The sequence below is a fragment of the Corythoichthys intestinalis genome, chromosome 21 (assembly GCF_030265065.1).
Source record: "Corythoichthys intestinalis isolate RoL2023-P3 chromosome 21, ASM3026506v1, whole genome shotgun sequence".
NCBI classification, from domain to species: domain Eukaryota; kingdom Metazoa; phylum Chordata; class Actinopteri; order Syngnathiformes; family Syngnathidae; genus Corythoichthys; species Corythoichthys intestinalis.
In genome coordinates this window covers 7,166,076-7,182,965 of record NC_080415.1, presented here as the reverse complement: position 1 = coordinate 7,182,965, position 16,890 = coordinate 7,166,076, and the positions used below count along the sequence as shown (strand labels likewise).

The following is a 16,890-nucleotide window of genomic DNA, read 5'->3' as shown; positions in this document are numbered from 1 at the left end:
AGGTTCTGAGTATTAAACATAAAATAATTTCTCACATAACAAGACAAAAAAAAATGCTGCTGATCGACATTTTTTATCTTGTGGGCAAAGCGCTGATATAAAGTGTGTCAATGAGTAAGCTTCCGAATAAGGAAGAGGCAGACTGTAATGAATCAGTTTACTTTATCAAGCAATTGTTCATAAGTACAATACAAATTAAAAGCACTCTATCTTGTATGACAATTAACAGTTTAAATGTGAGCTTGTGTTGAAAGGAGACTCTAAGCTGTTATATGAATGGGTTTATGTGTTTTTTTTTTTTAATATATAAAAAGATATGAGTCAACTTTTCGATCTAACAATAACAAGTGTTAATATGCCACTCCAAAACACAATACAAACAGACACTTAACACACTGATTAGCATAATTGTTAACTATTTTTGTACTCTGTGCTAAGTATTAACGTCTCATTAACAGAATACAAACTATACAATTCATCATCAATTTATTTACTCACCTCTGACTGGATCTAACAACACACAATACAATCTAACTCTTGACACTTCGCAATTAATTATTCAGCAATTCAGCCTGAGTGTAGCAGTGAACTCTCTCTCTTTCTAATCACTCGCGCACATCCTCACATTACACTCAAACAAAGACCCAAACGGGACTGCTCGGAGCTGCTGGCAAAAATCGAATGTCAAATTAGTTGGCAACTAATTTATTAACCTATTTTAATCAATTAGTTTTTGCAGCCTTAGTCCTAATGATAAGGTTATCCTCATAATTTCTATTTTAATTTAACTCGTTTTAGATAACTTATTTGACTCATGGACTGCCTATGATGGTGCTAGACGTCCATTCGTCCAATCCATTTGTCAGTGGAATTCAGGCATTTAAAGCCAGCCCTCCCCGTGTAACTAAATTGGAAGTCTACTTTTGTCATTGGCAGGCAATGCGTTAAGACAATCATTTATTAACAAGAATGTTGAAATAATAGTGATGCGGTATTTCGTCACAGAAGTGTTGCACTGAGATATTGTCAATCTGTTAGGAAGACGAAAGTTTTTTAGAGGTTGTACACGACAGTGCAAAAGAACACGTTTTTTTTTTTCCATTTGGGAATGGCTGTTTTTTCTCTTCAATAATTGTAGCGTAAAATGTCTTTGATTGATTTCCTGATTAATCATTGTATCGCCACGTGTGGTAGAACATGTGGTGTGATATCACCACAATCAGACCGGTGTTTTGCTAAAACAAAATGTGAAACATCCTACCAGAGGTGAATTTGACACCCAAAGTACTACTGTCCTCTTTCAGTTTGTTTTGTTCAAATCCATACAGAAAGAATGTACAAGAAAATTCCTGAAGAAAATACTTAAACGTAGTCGTTTCAAAGTAGGATTCTCGTCTTGCGGGTTAGGAAGGAATTCCAGAACACCGGTACACATACGTAGAGTTATCGTGCACACATACAGTTGTTTTATTTCAAACAACCTGAAGTCGGGTCAGCAATTTTACTCAAGTAAGAATAGCGTTACTTCAAAATAATATTACTCAAGTACAAGAACAAAGTATTCTGTGAAAAGACTGACTGAGTAGGCCTGCAGCTATCAATTATTTAAGTAATCGATTAATCTTTCAATTAGTTTGAATTAGTGCTGAAACGATTATTCGATTAACTTGAGTATTCGATTAGAAAAAAAACATTTAAATTAAATTTTGCCGCTTCGAGTATTCGTTTAATTAAAGTGGCGTTGTAATGGTTTGTTTTGAAAGTGTTTGCATTTAGTTTTATTGATTTGGGTGGATACACTGCCCTCTAGTCTGCCTCATTTCACATGGCTGAATCCAGCTGATCTCTGTTAAGACCCAACATAAGCTAAGCTTTTTGTTTGAGCTAATGTTTTTTTAAAAGCATTTGTAATTTAGTTTAAAGGTATATTTAGCATTTTTATATGCGAATATGTGTTTGAACTATTTGTTAAGAGCATTGTTAAAAAAAATATATAAAAAAAAACCTTGGCATTTTATAGCATTTAAGCTAGCGGACATTTGCTTTGTAAGTTAGCCAATTGTTCTTTTGTTGTACATATAGCCTCATTTATTCATTTTTTTAATACCTTTTGAGGCTCAGGTCAGGTATTTTTTTATTGTCCTTATCCGATTACTCGATTATTCGAACTAACTAGTTCATCGATTAATCGACTACTAAAATAATCGATAGCTGCAACCCTAGTTTGAATAATCGAGTAATCAGATTAGTAACATTTAATGCGTTGCAAAATAAATTTTTGGAGATGTAAAACAAACGCTTGCTAAGATTGCAGTTTCAAAAAAGCATTTAATGTAAATACAAAATGGAATTCCCGAGGATTTTTCAAACACTTTCATTTCAGAAGTGCAATGTATGCATTTAAAATAAATTGAAATACCCGAGATTAGCCTCAAATAGTATTAAAAAAAAAAAGTGAAGATCGAACAAAAAAAAATTATATTCTATTCTAAAATGCTATAAAATGCTAACTTTTTTTTTTTTTTTTAAACATACAATGCTCTTTACAAATCGATTAAACACGTATGATAAGATCATTATTAAATGGTTATTAACTATTTGCTTTTACCAATGAAGGCTCACAAAAAAGTATTGATTGCTATAATAGTATGTTCCATAATTGATTGCAGTAAGAGACATTTTAGTGATTGATAACTATAGACATGTTTAGCTCTTGATAAAACTGCCTTGTGATTCTTGTGTGTTTCCACTCCTGTTTTGCCAGTATGCAAAGTTTTGTTACTGTTCTAGAAGCCTTATATTTCCATCACTGAGTGATAAACATTACTATGGCAATTAGCAAATGTTTGCATTTTATAGTGTTATGTTTACAAGTTATTAGGAGGCCTTTTGGTTATTGATAGGCTTGCTGTCCTATAATTGCCAGGTTAAGAAAGTTGTTTCATGGACCAAGACGACAAAAGTCTCCTCTCCTGTTGCACCAAATGTTTTATCTGCTGACAAAGCACAATACCTGTTGGGTTTATGTTTGTTTTAGATCAGTGCTTATTGTTCAGGGGAATACATCGTCAGTGATATTGATTGATTTATTCTGATTGACTCAAATTATATTTATTTGGAAAAATTAATATGGGTACTTTATTTAAAGTCAAAACTGTTCTTGTCTTTGTTTTGTTCACTATAATAATGTTCATGTCATCATGAAAATTCTGGTTAGGTCAAAGGCAAATCTATGCTGAATCCACCACTAGTATTTTTGACCGACAGGTGTTCAAAACTCAGGTGGATATAGATTGAAAAATTATATATATATTACCGGTTATCGTATCGTATCGGCCTTAAAGAGCAGGAAGTTTTCGATATCGGTTTCAAAAAATGGATATCGTGCACCCCTACTGGAACTTTTGTTTGGCACTGTTCCATTGAGACTTTAAATGGCCCAAAATTACCTAATTGCCTGGCATTAACTGCCACTGACAGCCATAGACGTTCAATCTGTTTGAAGTGGAAGGGATGGCAGCGAATGAACTCGTTCCTTCACTGCCACCCTCCCAGTTCAAATGGATTGGACATCTACTAGTGATAAAATAATTCCAATTCACACTAGAAGCTTGTTTTTCTGTTAATTAGCTGTTTGTAGAATATCCTACAATGATTTCCTGACCAATGTATCGATAATCGTTGTATCGCCATATCATCGCTATCGTGAGCTTTGTATCGCAAATCGTATCATATCGTGAGGTACCAAGAGGTTCCCACTCCTACTACATGCACACACATAGCCAAACAAAGACAAGGGGTGTCGCCAGCTTACTTACCCTTTTTCCTTTTTAGGGCAAGACACCCGTCTGTTACAAGGGCCATCCCAAATAAAAAGCGAGGTGAAGGAGGGGATAGTTTGAACGATTACGGAAACTGAATCGTTTCCCTTCTTTCTCCTTGCAAGCTTTTCATTCAAATTGAGCGCTTTCTCTCCTTATTTTGGGTAATATTATAAATGTCAACATATTCCTAATTGCTCAGTATACTTCTAAACTAGATTACGAATGCATATTAGCTAAAAAAAAAAACAACAACCTTATGTTGGTCTTAACAGGGAGCAGCTGGATCCAGCCATGTTAGATGAGTTATGTCATATTCACTTTTGCCATTAGAGGACAGTGTATCCAGCCACATCAATTAAAATAAATGCAAACACTTTCAAAACAAACCATTACAACGCCACTCTAAATGAATCCTCGAAGCAGCAAAATTTGGTTCGAAGCTTTTTTCCTAATCGAATGACTCGAGTTAATCGCTTAATCGTTGCAGCACTACTTGGAAGTACGTTTTTCTTCAAATGTTACTCTAACAAATGTAATGGGCCAACAACCCTTAAAACGTAGTAGGGCTGCAGCTATCGATTATTTTAGTAGTCGAGTAATCGATTAACTACTTGGTCGAATAATCGAGTAATCGGATAAGTAACATGAAAAATTAAAATACCTGAGCTGAGCCTCAAACGGTATAAAAAAATTAAATAAGGATCTATTTGCTAACTTAAATAGCAAAAGGCCGCTAGCTTAAATGCTATAAAACGTCAATTTTTTTAATTAATTTTTTTCCCCAATGCTCTTAACAAATGGTTCAGACACATATTCAAACAAAAAACGGCTGAATATACCCATAAACTAAATTACGAATACATTAGGGCTGCAGCTATCGAATATTTTAGTAATCGAGTAATCGACTGAAAATTCTATCGATTAATCGAGTAATCGGATAAAACAAATATATTTTTAGGTGAAGAGCAATTATACATATACATGAGAAAACAAGACATTTCATGTAATCTTGAACCATTTTCAGTCAATCAATGTCTTTATTTTCGATGTATATTGTTGAAAACAGCCAACAATTGCATCTCAGATGTAACTAGAATAAAAAAAAAAGACTAATTCACTGCTTTCACTCAAAAAACTTTTAGATCTTATCAATATATATATATATATATCTTACCTAAAAATGCCATTACGCTTGATAACACACATCACTTAAAAGTTAGGATTTTTTCCCACGTGTTTCAATTGAATTTCTCTTTGTGTCAAGCCATTTTTAAGTTCTAGTTAAGTTTTAAGTTAGTCTAAACTGTAAGTCCTGATAGGGTTTTGAGTTTTTGCAGTGTTCAAAATAAATGTATGATACAGGCTGTATTGGAGCACATTAGGGACCAGTGCTACTTGGTGTTTTATCCAGCAATGACTACTGAGCTAAAATTGATAGTTAGCATGATTAAGTTTTTATTTTACACCCTCATCACTCCACAATGCTATGTTATGTTAAAGCCTGTATGTAAGACACGTTAGCCACGCATCGACAGTGGTCTTAATTAATTGAAACCTAGCCCTCCGCAGGGCTAACGTTCTGTGAGCTAGTAGCGACAGTAACGTTAATCTTATTTATTAGCGCTTAGCGCTCTTTATTAGCGCTTAGCGCTGTACTGCTTTAAGATGGCGGCTGTTTACAAACGCTGCCCAGACGCGGCCGAGTCTGTCATTTGGCATCTAGTTCAACATACATGTGATCTCTATGAGACGCACCAGACGCTGCCTGTTACCAATGTAGCATTGTGCGGGCTAGTATTTAGCAACGTCGGCGTCGTTTGTGGCGGCTGTCGGCTGCGGTAAGTTTTTTTTTTTTTCTTCCTCTTCCTCTCCGCATGTGACAGCGCGCTGTCCCGCATTAAAAGTAGTCCTAGCAAAACGTGATGCTTAGAGCTGTCAAAATAAACGATTACTCGAGGTGAATAAAATTACTCGGATCAGTTTTTAAACTCGAGTTACTCGAGTTGCTCGAGTACTCGTTTCAGCTCTAGAATACATTAAAAAAAACATTAGCGCAAACAAAAACTTAGCTTATGTTGGTCTTAATATGGACCAGCTGGATTCAGCCATGTGAAATGAGGCAGAGTAGAAGGCAGTGTATCCACTCAAGTCAATAAAACTGATTGCAAACACTTTCAAAATAAACCGTGACATCGGCACAATAATTTAACAAATACTCGAAGCAGCAAAATTTAATTCGAATCTTTTTTTCTAATCGAATACTCGAGTTAATCGATTAATCGTTGCAACACTAAAACGTAGTTCATTTTAAAGTAACGTTTTCCAGGTTTTTTGAACCGTATAGTTCTAGCAATTGCAGCTGCCAGTATTTTACCAGAAATGTTATGTTTTTTACAGTGTACTTTAATGTTTCCAGCTTTAAAGAAGATTAACTAAGTCATCTCATGTTGTTTATTATCCTGTGGTTTAGACACTGACAAGGAGAAGCTGGGCTTGGACAGCGATGTTGACGGAGGAGGCAGCGGGACGGGGCCGTCGGCCGCCCTTACTCCCGCCATCTGGGAGAAGACGATTCCCTACGACGGTGAGAACTTCCACTTGGAGTACATGGACCTAGAAGAGTTCCTCATGGAGAACGGCATCGCCGCCTCACCCGAAGAACACGTCGTGGAGGCCAAGACGGAGAAGGAGGACAACCTAGCGGCCGACGCCTCCCTTCTGCCCATTAATGAGCTGGACAAGTGCGGCGAAGAGGTGGTGATCATCGCGAACAGCGAGACCGACATCACGTGCGACGTTAGAGCAGGTGCGTGGAAAGGTTGAATACCCTTGTAAAACTTGAATCTATAGCTCCAACTTCCTCCTCAGAAGAGACAACAGATGCAGGCGAAGAGACGCCAGACACGGTCGATCCAGAGGATATTCAGGTTGAAATCAATTATGAGCCAGATCCCACCGACCTGGTCCTGTCCAGCGTACCGGGGGGCGAACTGTTTGATCCTCGCAAACACAAGTTCAGTGATGAAGATCTGAAGCCTCAGCCCATGATTAAGAAGGCCAAAAAAGTCTACGTTCCTGAAGAACAGAAGGTACATTCAAGTTGTGGCAATGTGTTGATTAGGGTTGGGAACCTCTGGGTACCTCAAAATATAACACCATTTGCCATACAAGGTAGGGCTGGGCGATATGGCCTTAAACATGTATCACGATAAATTGAGCAGATTTATCTCGATAACGATAAATGCCGATAAATTCGCCCAAGCGGACTGTTATATAATTTGAAAATCTGAATCAATGCATGAAATACAGATTAACTATTTCTTGTTGATTTATTTACCAGCATTCAATTAGATATACTGTATTTAACAATTGTACATGCAGTCTAAACATTAAGTTTATAAAAATGTATTGTAAGCAATAAGAATTCAAGTATGAACATTTATAACAGCGTGTATGACTTGAACAATGTAGATTGTCAAAATCAATATGCCTGTGCAAACATGTAATTGTAACACAAATGACTTGCAGCTTGAACAGTACACTTCAAAAAGACAACTTATTGTTAATGGCTGCTGTGACATAATTATTAAATACAAGTGTTTACTTTATGGTTTAAGGGTTTTTTCCCCCCCAGTGCATTTTTTAATAAATGCACGCACAATAAAAATAGCCGGGGCCATTTCTCGGTCATTATAAGTTTCGCCGTTGGATTGTACTTTATGCTGAATGCTTTACCATCACAAAAGCTATCAGAGGAATCACACACAGACAGATACAAAATAACGCCACATAGTAATTGCTAGATGCAGTCCGTGCCCAATCCACTCATTAAGTTCAGCCGTTTCGACAAGGTTAAAGCTGCTATCCGACTCCATAACGTTCATTTGTAGCATTAGCCGCTAGCTAGCGTTAGCCTGGCTACCAGTAGAAAGCACTGAAAAGCACCATCTCCGGAAATCGTGAGAACAAAGGAGGGCAGCGGGTGAAAGCCCGTCTGGATGCCACCAAGAGTCTACTAAATGTCGATTGAAAGTTTGGTGGACCTCCCTTAAGCCACACTCCATCACGTTTTGCTTGTAGCGTTAGCTGCTAGCGTTAGCTTACCGGGCTTTTGTTTGATTGGCTTCCTGATGATCACGTGACTCACTACGTAAGCACATTCACTGCTTTCTTAAAGGGGAATGAACATAGACGAACAACACAGAATCAAAGCGGGATGAAAAGACTATATTTTCTTGTTTTATTAATTTACCGAATTTACCGACATGGTCAAAATTACGTCGGTCATCGTTAAGAATTTCGGTGACGGTAAATTTTCGGTTTACCGCCCTGCTCTAATACAAGGCTAAAAATAACGATGGTGATAGGGCAATACAATGATTACCGATACATACAGTATATCGATTCTTGGCGGGAGCATATTAATAACCTTTTGGACTACGAAGTATCGCAATAGATCACCTTTTCAATGTACAGTGGGGCAAATAAGTATTTAGTCAACCGCTAATTGTGCAAGTTCTCCCACTTAAAAATATTACAGAGGCCTGTGATTGTCAACATGAGTAAACCTCAACCATGAGAGACAGTATGTGGGGAAAAAAAACCAGAAAATCACATTGTTTGATTTTTAAAGAATTTATTTGCAAATCATGGTGGAAAATAAGTATTTGGTCAATACTAAAAGTTCATCTCAATACTTTGTTATGTACGCTTTGTTGGCAATAACGGAGGCCAAACGTTTTCTGTAACTCTTCACAAGCTTTTCACACACTGTTGCTGGTATTTTGGCCCATTCCTCCATGCAGATCTCCTCTAGAGCAGGGATGTTTTGAGGCTGTCGTTGGGCAACACAGACTTTCAACTCCCTCCACAGATTTTCTATGGGGTTTAGATCTGGAGACTGGCTAGTAGAGCTGAAACGAATACTCGAGCAACTCGAGTAACTCGAGTTTAAAAACTGATCCGAGTAATTTTATTCACCTCGAGTATTCGTTTATTTTGACAGCTCTAAGCATTACGTTTTGCTCGGACTACTTTTAATGCGGGACAACGCGCCGATGTCACGTGCGTAGAGGAAGAAGCAAAAAAAAAAAAAACTTACTGCAGCAGACAGCCGCTACAAACGACTCCGACGTTGCAAAATACTAGCCTGCACATGCTACGTTAGTTGCAGTTAGCTCTGGTGAGTCTCATAGAGATCACATGTATGTTGAACTAGATGGACAATGACAGACTAGGCCGCGTCTGGGCAGCGTTAGCAAACAGCCGCCATCTCTCTGGTGAGTCTCATAGAGATCACATGTATGTTGAACTAGATGGACAATGACAGACTAGGCCGCGTCTGGGCAGCGTTAGCAAACAGCCGCCATCTTAAAGCAGTAGAGCGCTAAGCGCTAACAAAGAGCGCTAAGCGCTAATATATAAGATTAACGTTACTGTCACTACTAGCTCAAGTAACGTTAGCCCTGCGGAGGGCTGGGTTTCTATTAATTAAGACCACTTTCGATGCGTGGCTAACGTGTCTTACATCCAGGCTTTAACATAACATAGCGTTGTGGAGTGATGAGGGTGTCAAATAAAAACTCAATAATGCTAACTATCAATTTTAGCTCAGTAGTCATTGCTGGATAAAACACCAAGTAGCACTAGTCCCTAATGTGCTCCAATACAGCCTGTATCATACATTTATTTTGAACACTGCAAAAATTCAAAATCCTATCAGGACTTACAGTTTAGACTAACTTAAAACTTTACTAGAACTTAAAAATGGCTTGACACAAATAAAAATTCAATTGAAAAACGTGGGGAAAAATCGTAACTTTTAAGCGAAGTGTGTTATCAAGCGTAAAGGCATTTTTAGGTGTGTGTGTGTATATATTTATATAGTGAATTAGTCTTTTTTTAAAAATCCTAGTTACATCTGAGATGCAATTGTTGGCCGTTTTCAACAATACACATCAAAAATAAAGACATTGATTGACTGAAAATGATAAAATGTCTTGTTTTCTCATGTATATCTATAATTGCTCTTCACCTAAAAATATATTTGTTTTATCCGATTACTCGATTAATCGATAGAATTTTCAGTCGATTACTCGATTACTAAAATATTCGATAGCTGCAGCCCTACTGGCTAGGCCACTTCAGGACCTTGAAATGCTTCTTACGAAACTACTCCTTTGTTGCCCTGGCTGTGTGTTTGGGATCATTGTCATGCTGAAAGACCCAGTCACGTCTCATCTTCAATGCCCTTGCTGATGGAAGGAAATTTTCACGCAAAATCTCTCGATACATGGCCCTATTCATTCTTTCCTTTACACAGATCAGTCGTCCTGGTCCCTTTGCAGAAAAACAGCCCCAAAGCATGATGTTTCCACCCCCATGCTTCACAGTGGGTATGGTGTTCTCCGGATGCAATTCAGTATTTTTTCTCCTCCAAACACGAGAACCTGTGTTTCTACCAAAAACTTCTATTTTGGTTTCATCTGACCATAATACAATCTCCCAGTCCTCTTCTGGATCATCCAAATGCTCTCTAGCAAACCGCAGATGGGCCTGGATGTGTACTTTCTTCAGCTGGGGGGCACATTTGGCAGTGCAGGATTTGAGTCCCTGGCGGTGCATTGTGTTACTAATAGTAGCCCTTGTTACTGTGGTCCCAGCTCTCTGTAGGTCATTCACTTGGCCCCCCCGTGTGGTTCTGGGATTTTTGCCCACCGTTGTTGTTATCAACTTGACGCCACGGGGTGAGATCTTGCATGGAGCCCCAGATCGAGGTAGATTATCAGTGGTCTTGTATGTCTTCCATTTTCTAATAAATGCTCCGACAGTTGATTTCTTTACACCAAGCGTTTTACCTACAGGTGTCTTTCATACCGATAATGAGTTAAAACAGGTGCCATTAATACAGGTAACGAGTGGAGCCTCGTTAGACCTCGTTAGAAGAAGTTAGACCTCTTTGACAGCCAGAAATCTTGCTTGTTTGTAGATGACCAAATACTTATTTTCCACTCTAATTTGGAAATAAATTCTTTAAAAATCAAACAATGTGATTTTCTGTTTTTTCCCCCCACATTCTGTCTCTCATGGTTGAGGTTTACCCATGTTGACAATTACAGGCCTCTCTAACTTTTTATGTTGGAGAACTTGCACAATTGGTGGTTGACTAAATACTTATTTGCCCCACTGTATCGTCACCCTCCTAATGTTGATATATTGCGATACTTTTTATCCCAATAGGTCATCAAAAGTGTTGCACTGATACTCTCTTGAAAGTCATTGCTATCATGGTCAGCTTGGTCAGGCACTGATTAACTAACTGGCTGCCATTAATGGTGCAATTCATTTAAATTGGGAGGGATGGCAGCGAATGATTGAACGTTCATTCGCTGCCACCCTCCCGCTTCAAATGGATTTGACGTCAATTAGTGATAAACTAACCGGTGGTAGGCTGCATATTGCATCTTTTAATAAGTGACTTCTTTGTGATTTTAAAACTCCACAATCCCAACTCATTCCCTTCATCCACTAACGATATGCATTCCTGTGTGAAATATATGACTTCCCCTGTCTACAGACTGACAAAATTTGTGTCAACAAAGGGTGACCCACTGACTGGAAAGGAATGCCGAGTCACTGTGTGACAGCAAAACGGCTAAACTGCATTCACCGATGTCACATGTTGGAATCTGTATCGAGTGCAACACTATTGAACACTACAATATTTGGTTTCCCGTTTAACGACATTTTATGTCCCATTAAATTTTAAATAATCGACATTGAAGAGGAAAAAAGTCTAGGCAAGGAGTCAACTTTGTCTTTTCACAGGTTTTTAAAATTCTCCTAAATCAAAGGTTTTACAAATTGTCAAAAGTGAAGGAAGTAAAAAGCTTCAAAAATCACAATTGCCTTGTTTGATGTCTGTAAAGCTGAACAACTTCACGTTTAGTGAGGACAGAACATGTCATATTAATAAAGTAGAAAAATAAGATACTGTGAGGTACAATAAGATACTGTTTATGCGACTAAAACAAACACACACAAAAAAACAACTGGAGACAAAATGGCGGACGAGACTCCGGCGTTGTAAAGTCCAAATCATCTAAGTAGAGTGCGTCGTAACACGGGGACTACCTGTACATAGTTAATTATGTTGTGTGAGCAACTTATCCTCATATGTTGCTCACACAACATAATTAAAAATAACTGTGTACATTAGAAAAAAAAACAACAACATATATATATACAGTATACATACACATAATGGAGCAGTAGTTTTTCACCCACTTATAAAATAGTTAGAGGTCTGAAATTTCAATTATTGATGCATTTCCACTCAGAGACATAATCTGGGAAAAAAATCCAGAAATCACATTGTATGATTTTTAAAAATAATTTATCTGTAATTTATCAGAGTTCATAAGTATTTGTACCCCTGAGAAAATCTGCTAATATTTAGTGCAGAAGCCATTGTTTGCAATTACAGAGGTCAGACACTTTCTGTAGTTCTTCACCAGGTGTTCACTTATGGAAACAGGGATTTTGGCCCATTCCTCCACACAAATCTTCTCTAAATCTCTCAGGTTTCGGGGCTACCGTTCAGAAACACAAAGTTTCGCACACAAAATTGTGCCTCAAAATCTGACGATACATTTCACCTTTCATCCTCTGCTTTATACAGTTGTCGTCCCATCCCCCTTGCCGAAAAGCAGCCGCAAAGCATGAGGTTTCCACCCCCATACTTCACAGTGGGGATGGTGTTCTTGGGATTAACCTCATCATTCTTTACTCCACACACAATGAGTAAAGTTCGGACAAAAAAAAAAATCTACTTTGGTCTCATCTGACCACATATCTTTCTCTCATGACCCCTCTGCATCATTCAGATGGTCCCTGGCAAACTTCAGATGGGCCTTCACATGTACTGGCTTGAACAGGGGGACCTTCTGTGCAATGCGTGATTTTAAACCATTGCACCGTAGTGGTCTGCTGACAGTATCCTTTGAAACTGTGTATCCAGCTCTCTTAAGGTCATTGACCAGCTCCTGCCATGTAGTTCTACGATGAACCCTCACTTTTCTCATCATGAGTGATGCCCCACGAGGAGAGATTTTACATGGAGCCCCAGTCCGAGGTAGATGATCAGTCATGTTTAGCCTTTTCCATTTTCTGACAATTGTTACAACTGTTGATTTATTCTCACCAAGCTGCTTTCCAATTGTCCCATAGCCTTTTCCAGCCTTGTTGAGCTCAACTATTTTTTCTGTGGTGTCTTTCGACTGACTGTGGGGTGCACAGTTGACAATAATGAGCTCAAAAGGGCGGTGGGTGGGTGGTTACTCATAGGTTAAAAGTGGACTTTTTTGATGCCGCAAGCTACTTACACTAGCGTTGCAATCGACGTAATCGGCAACCCTGCTGTAATCCGTTGAATCCTTTTTACGTTTTTGGAATCCTTCAAATTTTAAATCACATTAACTAATTATTGAGGCCATTTTTTTTATCAATCAGTTATAAAATATTGAGTGGTTCTTGCTCCGGCTGACATGCACCCTCCACAAAAATATTCTTGTAAATCATGGTGTTGTGTGGGTGAATGATCTAAAGCTGTGCTTCCTCTTTTCCACTTTCAGGATGAGAAGTACTGGCAGAGGCGAAATAAGAACAACATGGCCGCCAAACGCTCACGTGACGCCCGCAGGCTAAAGGAGAACCAGATCACCGTGCGGGCGGCGTTCCTGGAGCGCGAGAACTCCGCGCTGAGGATGGAAGTGGCCGACTTGCGCAAGGAGTGCAGCCGCTACAAGAACATCGCGGGAAGCTACGAGGCCAAGTTCGGGAAATTGTAAGGGACTGAAAATTGTCATTGACTTCCGTGTAGCCGGCAGTCAGCGTCAAGAGACTTGATTCAGAATCTTTTGTTGGCCGTACTGATGAATAGCCGAAACAGCCTAACACACGTGCTAAGTGGAGAGTCAGTACGTCATAGTGTTGCGCCGATACTAGTACCGGTACTGACAGGGCACTAAAATGACCTCATCGGTATCCGGCTTTGCAATATGTACTCTTTGAGATTGTTTCCAAATGCTTGTCACCTTCCCGAGATGACGATTGGCGTCCAATCCTCCTCTTCTGTGAATTTCATTGAGTTTATCACTAGTAAACGTTCAGCATTCGCTGCCAGCCATCCCACTTCAAAGGAATTAGACGTCTAGTATTCTAAATGTCAGCCAATCAGGTAAAAAATAAGTTGCACCTTCCCACAAACTAGTTTAACCCTAGTAGACGTTTAATGATTCGCTGCTAGTCCTCCCACTTCAAATTAATTGGACCTCTAGTGACGTCAATTACATTACATTCAAGTGAATATGCAGTCATTTAGTGTTAAAAGAAAATGTTTTTTTTTCCTGAGGTGGGTAGTAAGGCGTTACATTTACTTGTGTAACTGTTTGAGAAAAATATACTTATAAGAGTAGTTTTACCATGTCATACTTTTTACTTGAGTAGATTTGCAAAGAAGAAACACGATTCTCTCTTCCACTTTTATTTTGGGCTACACTATAGTTGTTACAGTTTATTCTACATATCAGGTTTTACGGGGGTTTTTTTCCGCAAATGCCCTCGGTGGCTTGACAAGTTCAACCAATGAGATGTCGCCACAATAATCACATGACTTCGTGATGCCAATCATATGTAACAATACAGTCACATCAAGACACAAGTTTGCAGTCAGAAGTCCTATGATCACGCCGGCTTCTTCAGTTATTTGGCATGTTTAAAGCGCTGTAAAAATCAACTACAGGTTGTCTCCCGGTTACAAATTAGTTCTGTTCCTGGCGACGTGACCCGAATTTCCGCGTCAGTCGGAATTAACCTATTAAGTACCCCTAAATCTCCAAATACCGTAATTTCCGGACTTTAAGCTGCTACTTTTTTCCCTCATTTTGAATACTATGGCTAATATGTTGATTTATTGGGGTTAATAGGTAACACTTTATTTGACAGTGGCATCATAAGACCGTCATAATTATGACATAACTGTCATGGGCATTAATGCATGCTTATGACAGATGTCATTAAGTCATCTGGCAAATTTTCTCACAAACTCCATCTAAGTCCATCTAACCTCGGATCTATTACATCCATTCAAAGTGAGATCATTTGCCGGAAGACCCTAAATGACATCTGTCATAAGCATTTGTAAAGGCTGATGATTAGAGGTCGACCGATATGGGATTATAGGATGCCGATACTGATATATAAAAAAAAAAAAAATTCAGCCGATTGCCGATATCCACAGCCAATTTTGTCAGCTGATATTTGCGGCCTATATACTTTTTTTTCATACTTTAATGTTTTCAGATTTAACAGCATTAGAAAGTGATACAAAAAGGACACGCTTTTTCCCTTTTTCCGCCCTTGTACCCTTATATAGGTAGTCGCCAGGTCACAACGTAGTCGACTTTGATTTGGACTTTACGATGCCGGAGTCTGTTCCGCCACTTTGTCTCCAGTCCTTTTTATTTTTTTAAGTTGCATAAATAGTACCTTATTTTTTACTTTACTTTATTAATAAGACATTTTCTGTCCTCACTAAACATGAAGTTGTTCAGCTTTCCATAATTCAAACTTTTTACAAGCTATTTACTTCCTCCACTTTTGATAATGGGATCTGTTGTAACTCATTATCGGTATAAAAGACACCTGTCCACAAACTCAGTCAGTCACACTCCACTCTACTATGGCCAAGACCAAAGAGCTGTCGAAGGACACCAGAGACAAAATTGTAGACCTACACAAGGCTGGGAAGACTATCTGCAATAGGTAAAACGCTTGGTGTAAAGAAATCAACTGTGGGAGCAATTATTAAAAAATGGAAGACATACAAGACCACTGATAATCTCCCTCGATCTGGGGCCCCATGCAAGATCTCACCCCGTGGCGTCAAAATTACAACAAGAACGGTGAGCAAAAATCCCACAACCACACGGGGGGACCTTCAGAGAGCTGGTAACACAGTAACAAAGGCAATAACAAAGTCAGTAACACAATGCGCCGCCAGGGACTCAAATCCTGCACTGCCAGGCGTGTCCCCCTGCTGAAGAAAGTACACGTCCACGCCCGTCTGCGGTTTGCTCGAGAGCATTTGGATGTTCCAGAAGAGGACTGGGAGAATGTGTTATGGTCAGATGAAACCAAAATAGAACTTTTTGGTAGAAACACAGGTTCTCGTGTTTGAAGGAGAAAGAATACTAAATTGCATCCGAAGAACACCATACCCACTGTGAAGCATGGGGGTGGAAACATCATGCTTTGGGGCTGTTTTTCTGCAAAGGGACCAGGGCAACTGATCTGTGTAAAGGAACAAATTAATGGGGCCATGTATCCAGAGATTTTGAGTGAAAATCTCCTTCCATCAGCAAGGGCGTTGAAGATGAGATGTGGCTGGGTCTTTCAGCATGACAATGAGCCCAAACACACAGCTGGGGCAACAAAGGAGTGGCTTCGTGAGAAGCATTTCAAGGTCCTGGAGTGGCCTAGCCAGTCTCCAGTTCTCAACCCCATAGAAAATCTGTGGAGGGAGTTGAAAGTCCGTGTTGCCCAACGACAGCCCCAAAACGTCACTTCTCTAGAAGAGATCTAGCAATGGGTCAAAATACCAGCAACAGTGTGTGAAAAGCTTGTGAAGAGTTACAGAAAACATTTGGTCTCCGTTATTGCCAACAAAGGGTACATAACAAAGTATTGAGATGAACTTTTGGTATTGAACAAATACTTATTTTCCACCATGATTTGCAAATCAATGGTGCTTTGAAAATCAAACAATGTGATTTTGTTTTTTCCACATTCTGTCTCTCATGGTTGAGGTTTACCCATGTTGACAATAGCAGGCCTCTCTAATATTTTCAAGTGGGAGAACTTGCACAATTAGTGGTTGACTAAATACTTATTCGCCCCACTGTAAATACATAAAAGAAAACAATGATTTGTACATGTATACAAATGTATCTACATGTATTTAAATAAATTTTTAGAGTGGGGAAAAAAAACCTGCGATGGACTGAGG

The 16,890-nt window shown here is 38.9% G+C and overlaps 1 protein-coding gene across 3 annotated transcripts in view; it reads left to right on the top strand.

Moving 5' to 3' along the window:
* tefa (TEF transcription factor, PAR bZIP family member a) overlaps positions 1–16,890 on the top strand; it is a 42,535-nt gene that overhangs the window by 23,997 nt on the left and 1,648 nt on the right. For 2 of the 3 annotated variants that reach the window (XM_057825662.1, XM_057825661.1), the window contains exons 2-4: positions 6,295–6,630; positions 6,693–6,913; positions 13,457–13,668. In XM_057825662.1, coding sequence (XP_057681645.1) covers positions 6,295–6,630; positions 6,693–6,913; positions 13,457–13,668 — 769 coding nt within the window. Of the gene's footprint in view, positions 1–6,294; positions 6,631–6,692; positions 6,996–8,168; positions 8,189–13,456; positions 13,669–16,890 lie in introns of those variants that run through there. The other variant, XM_057825663.1, reaches the window with a different exon arrangement.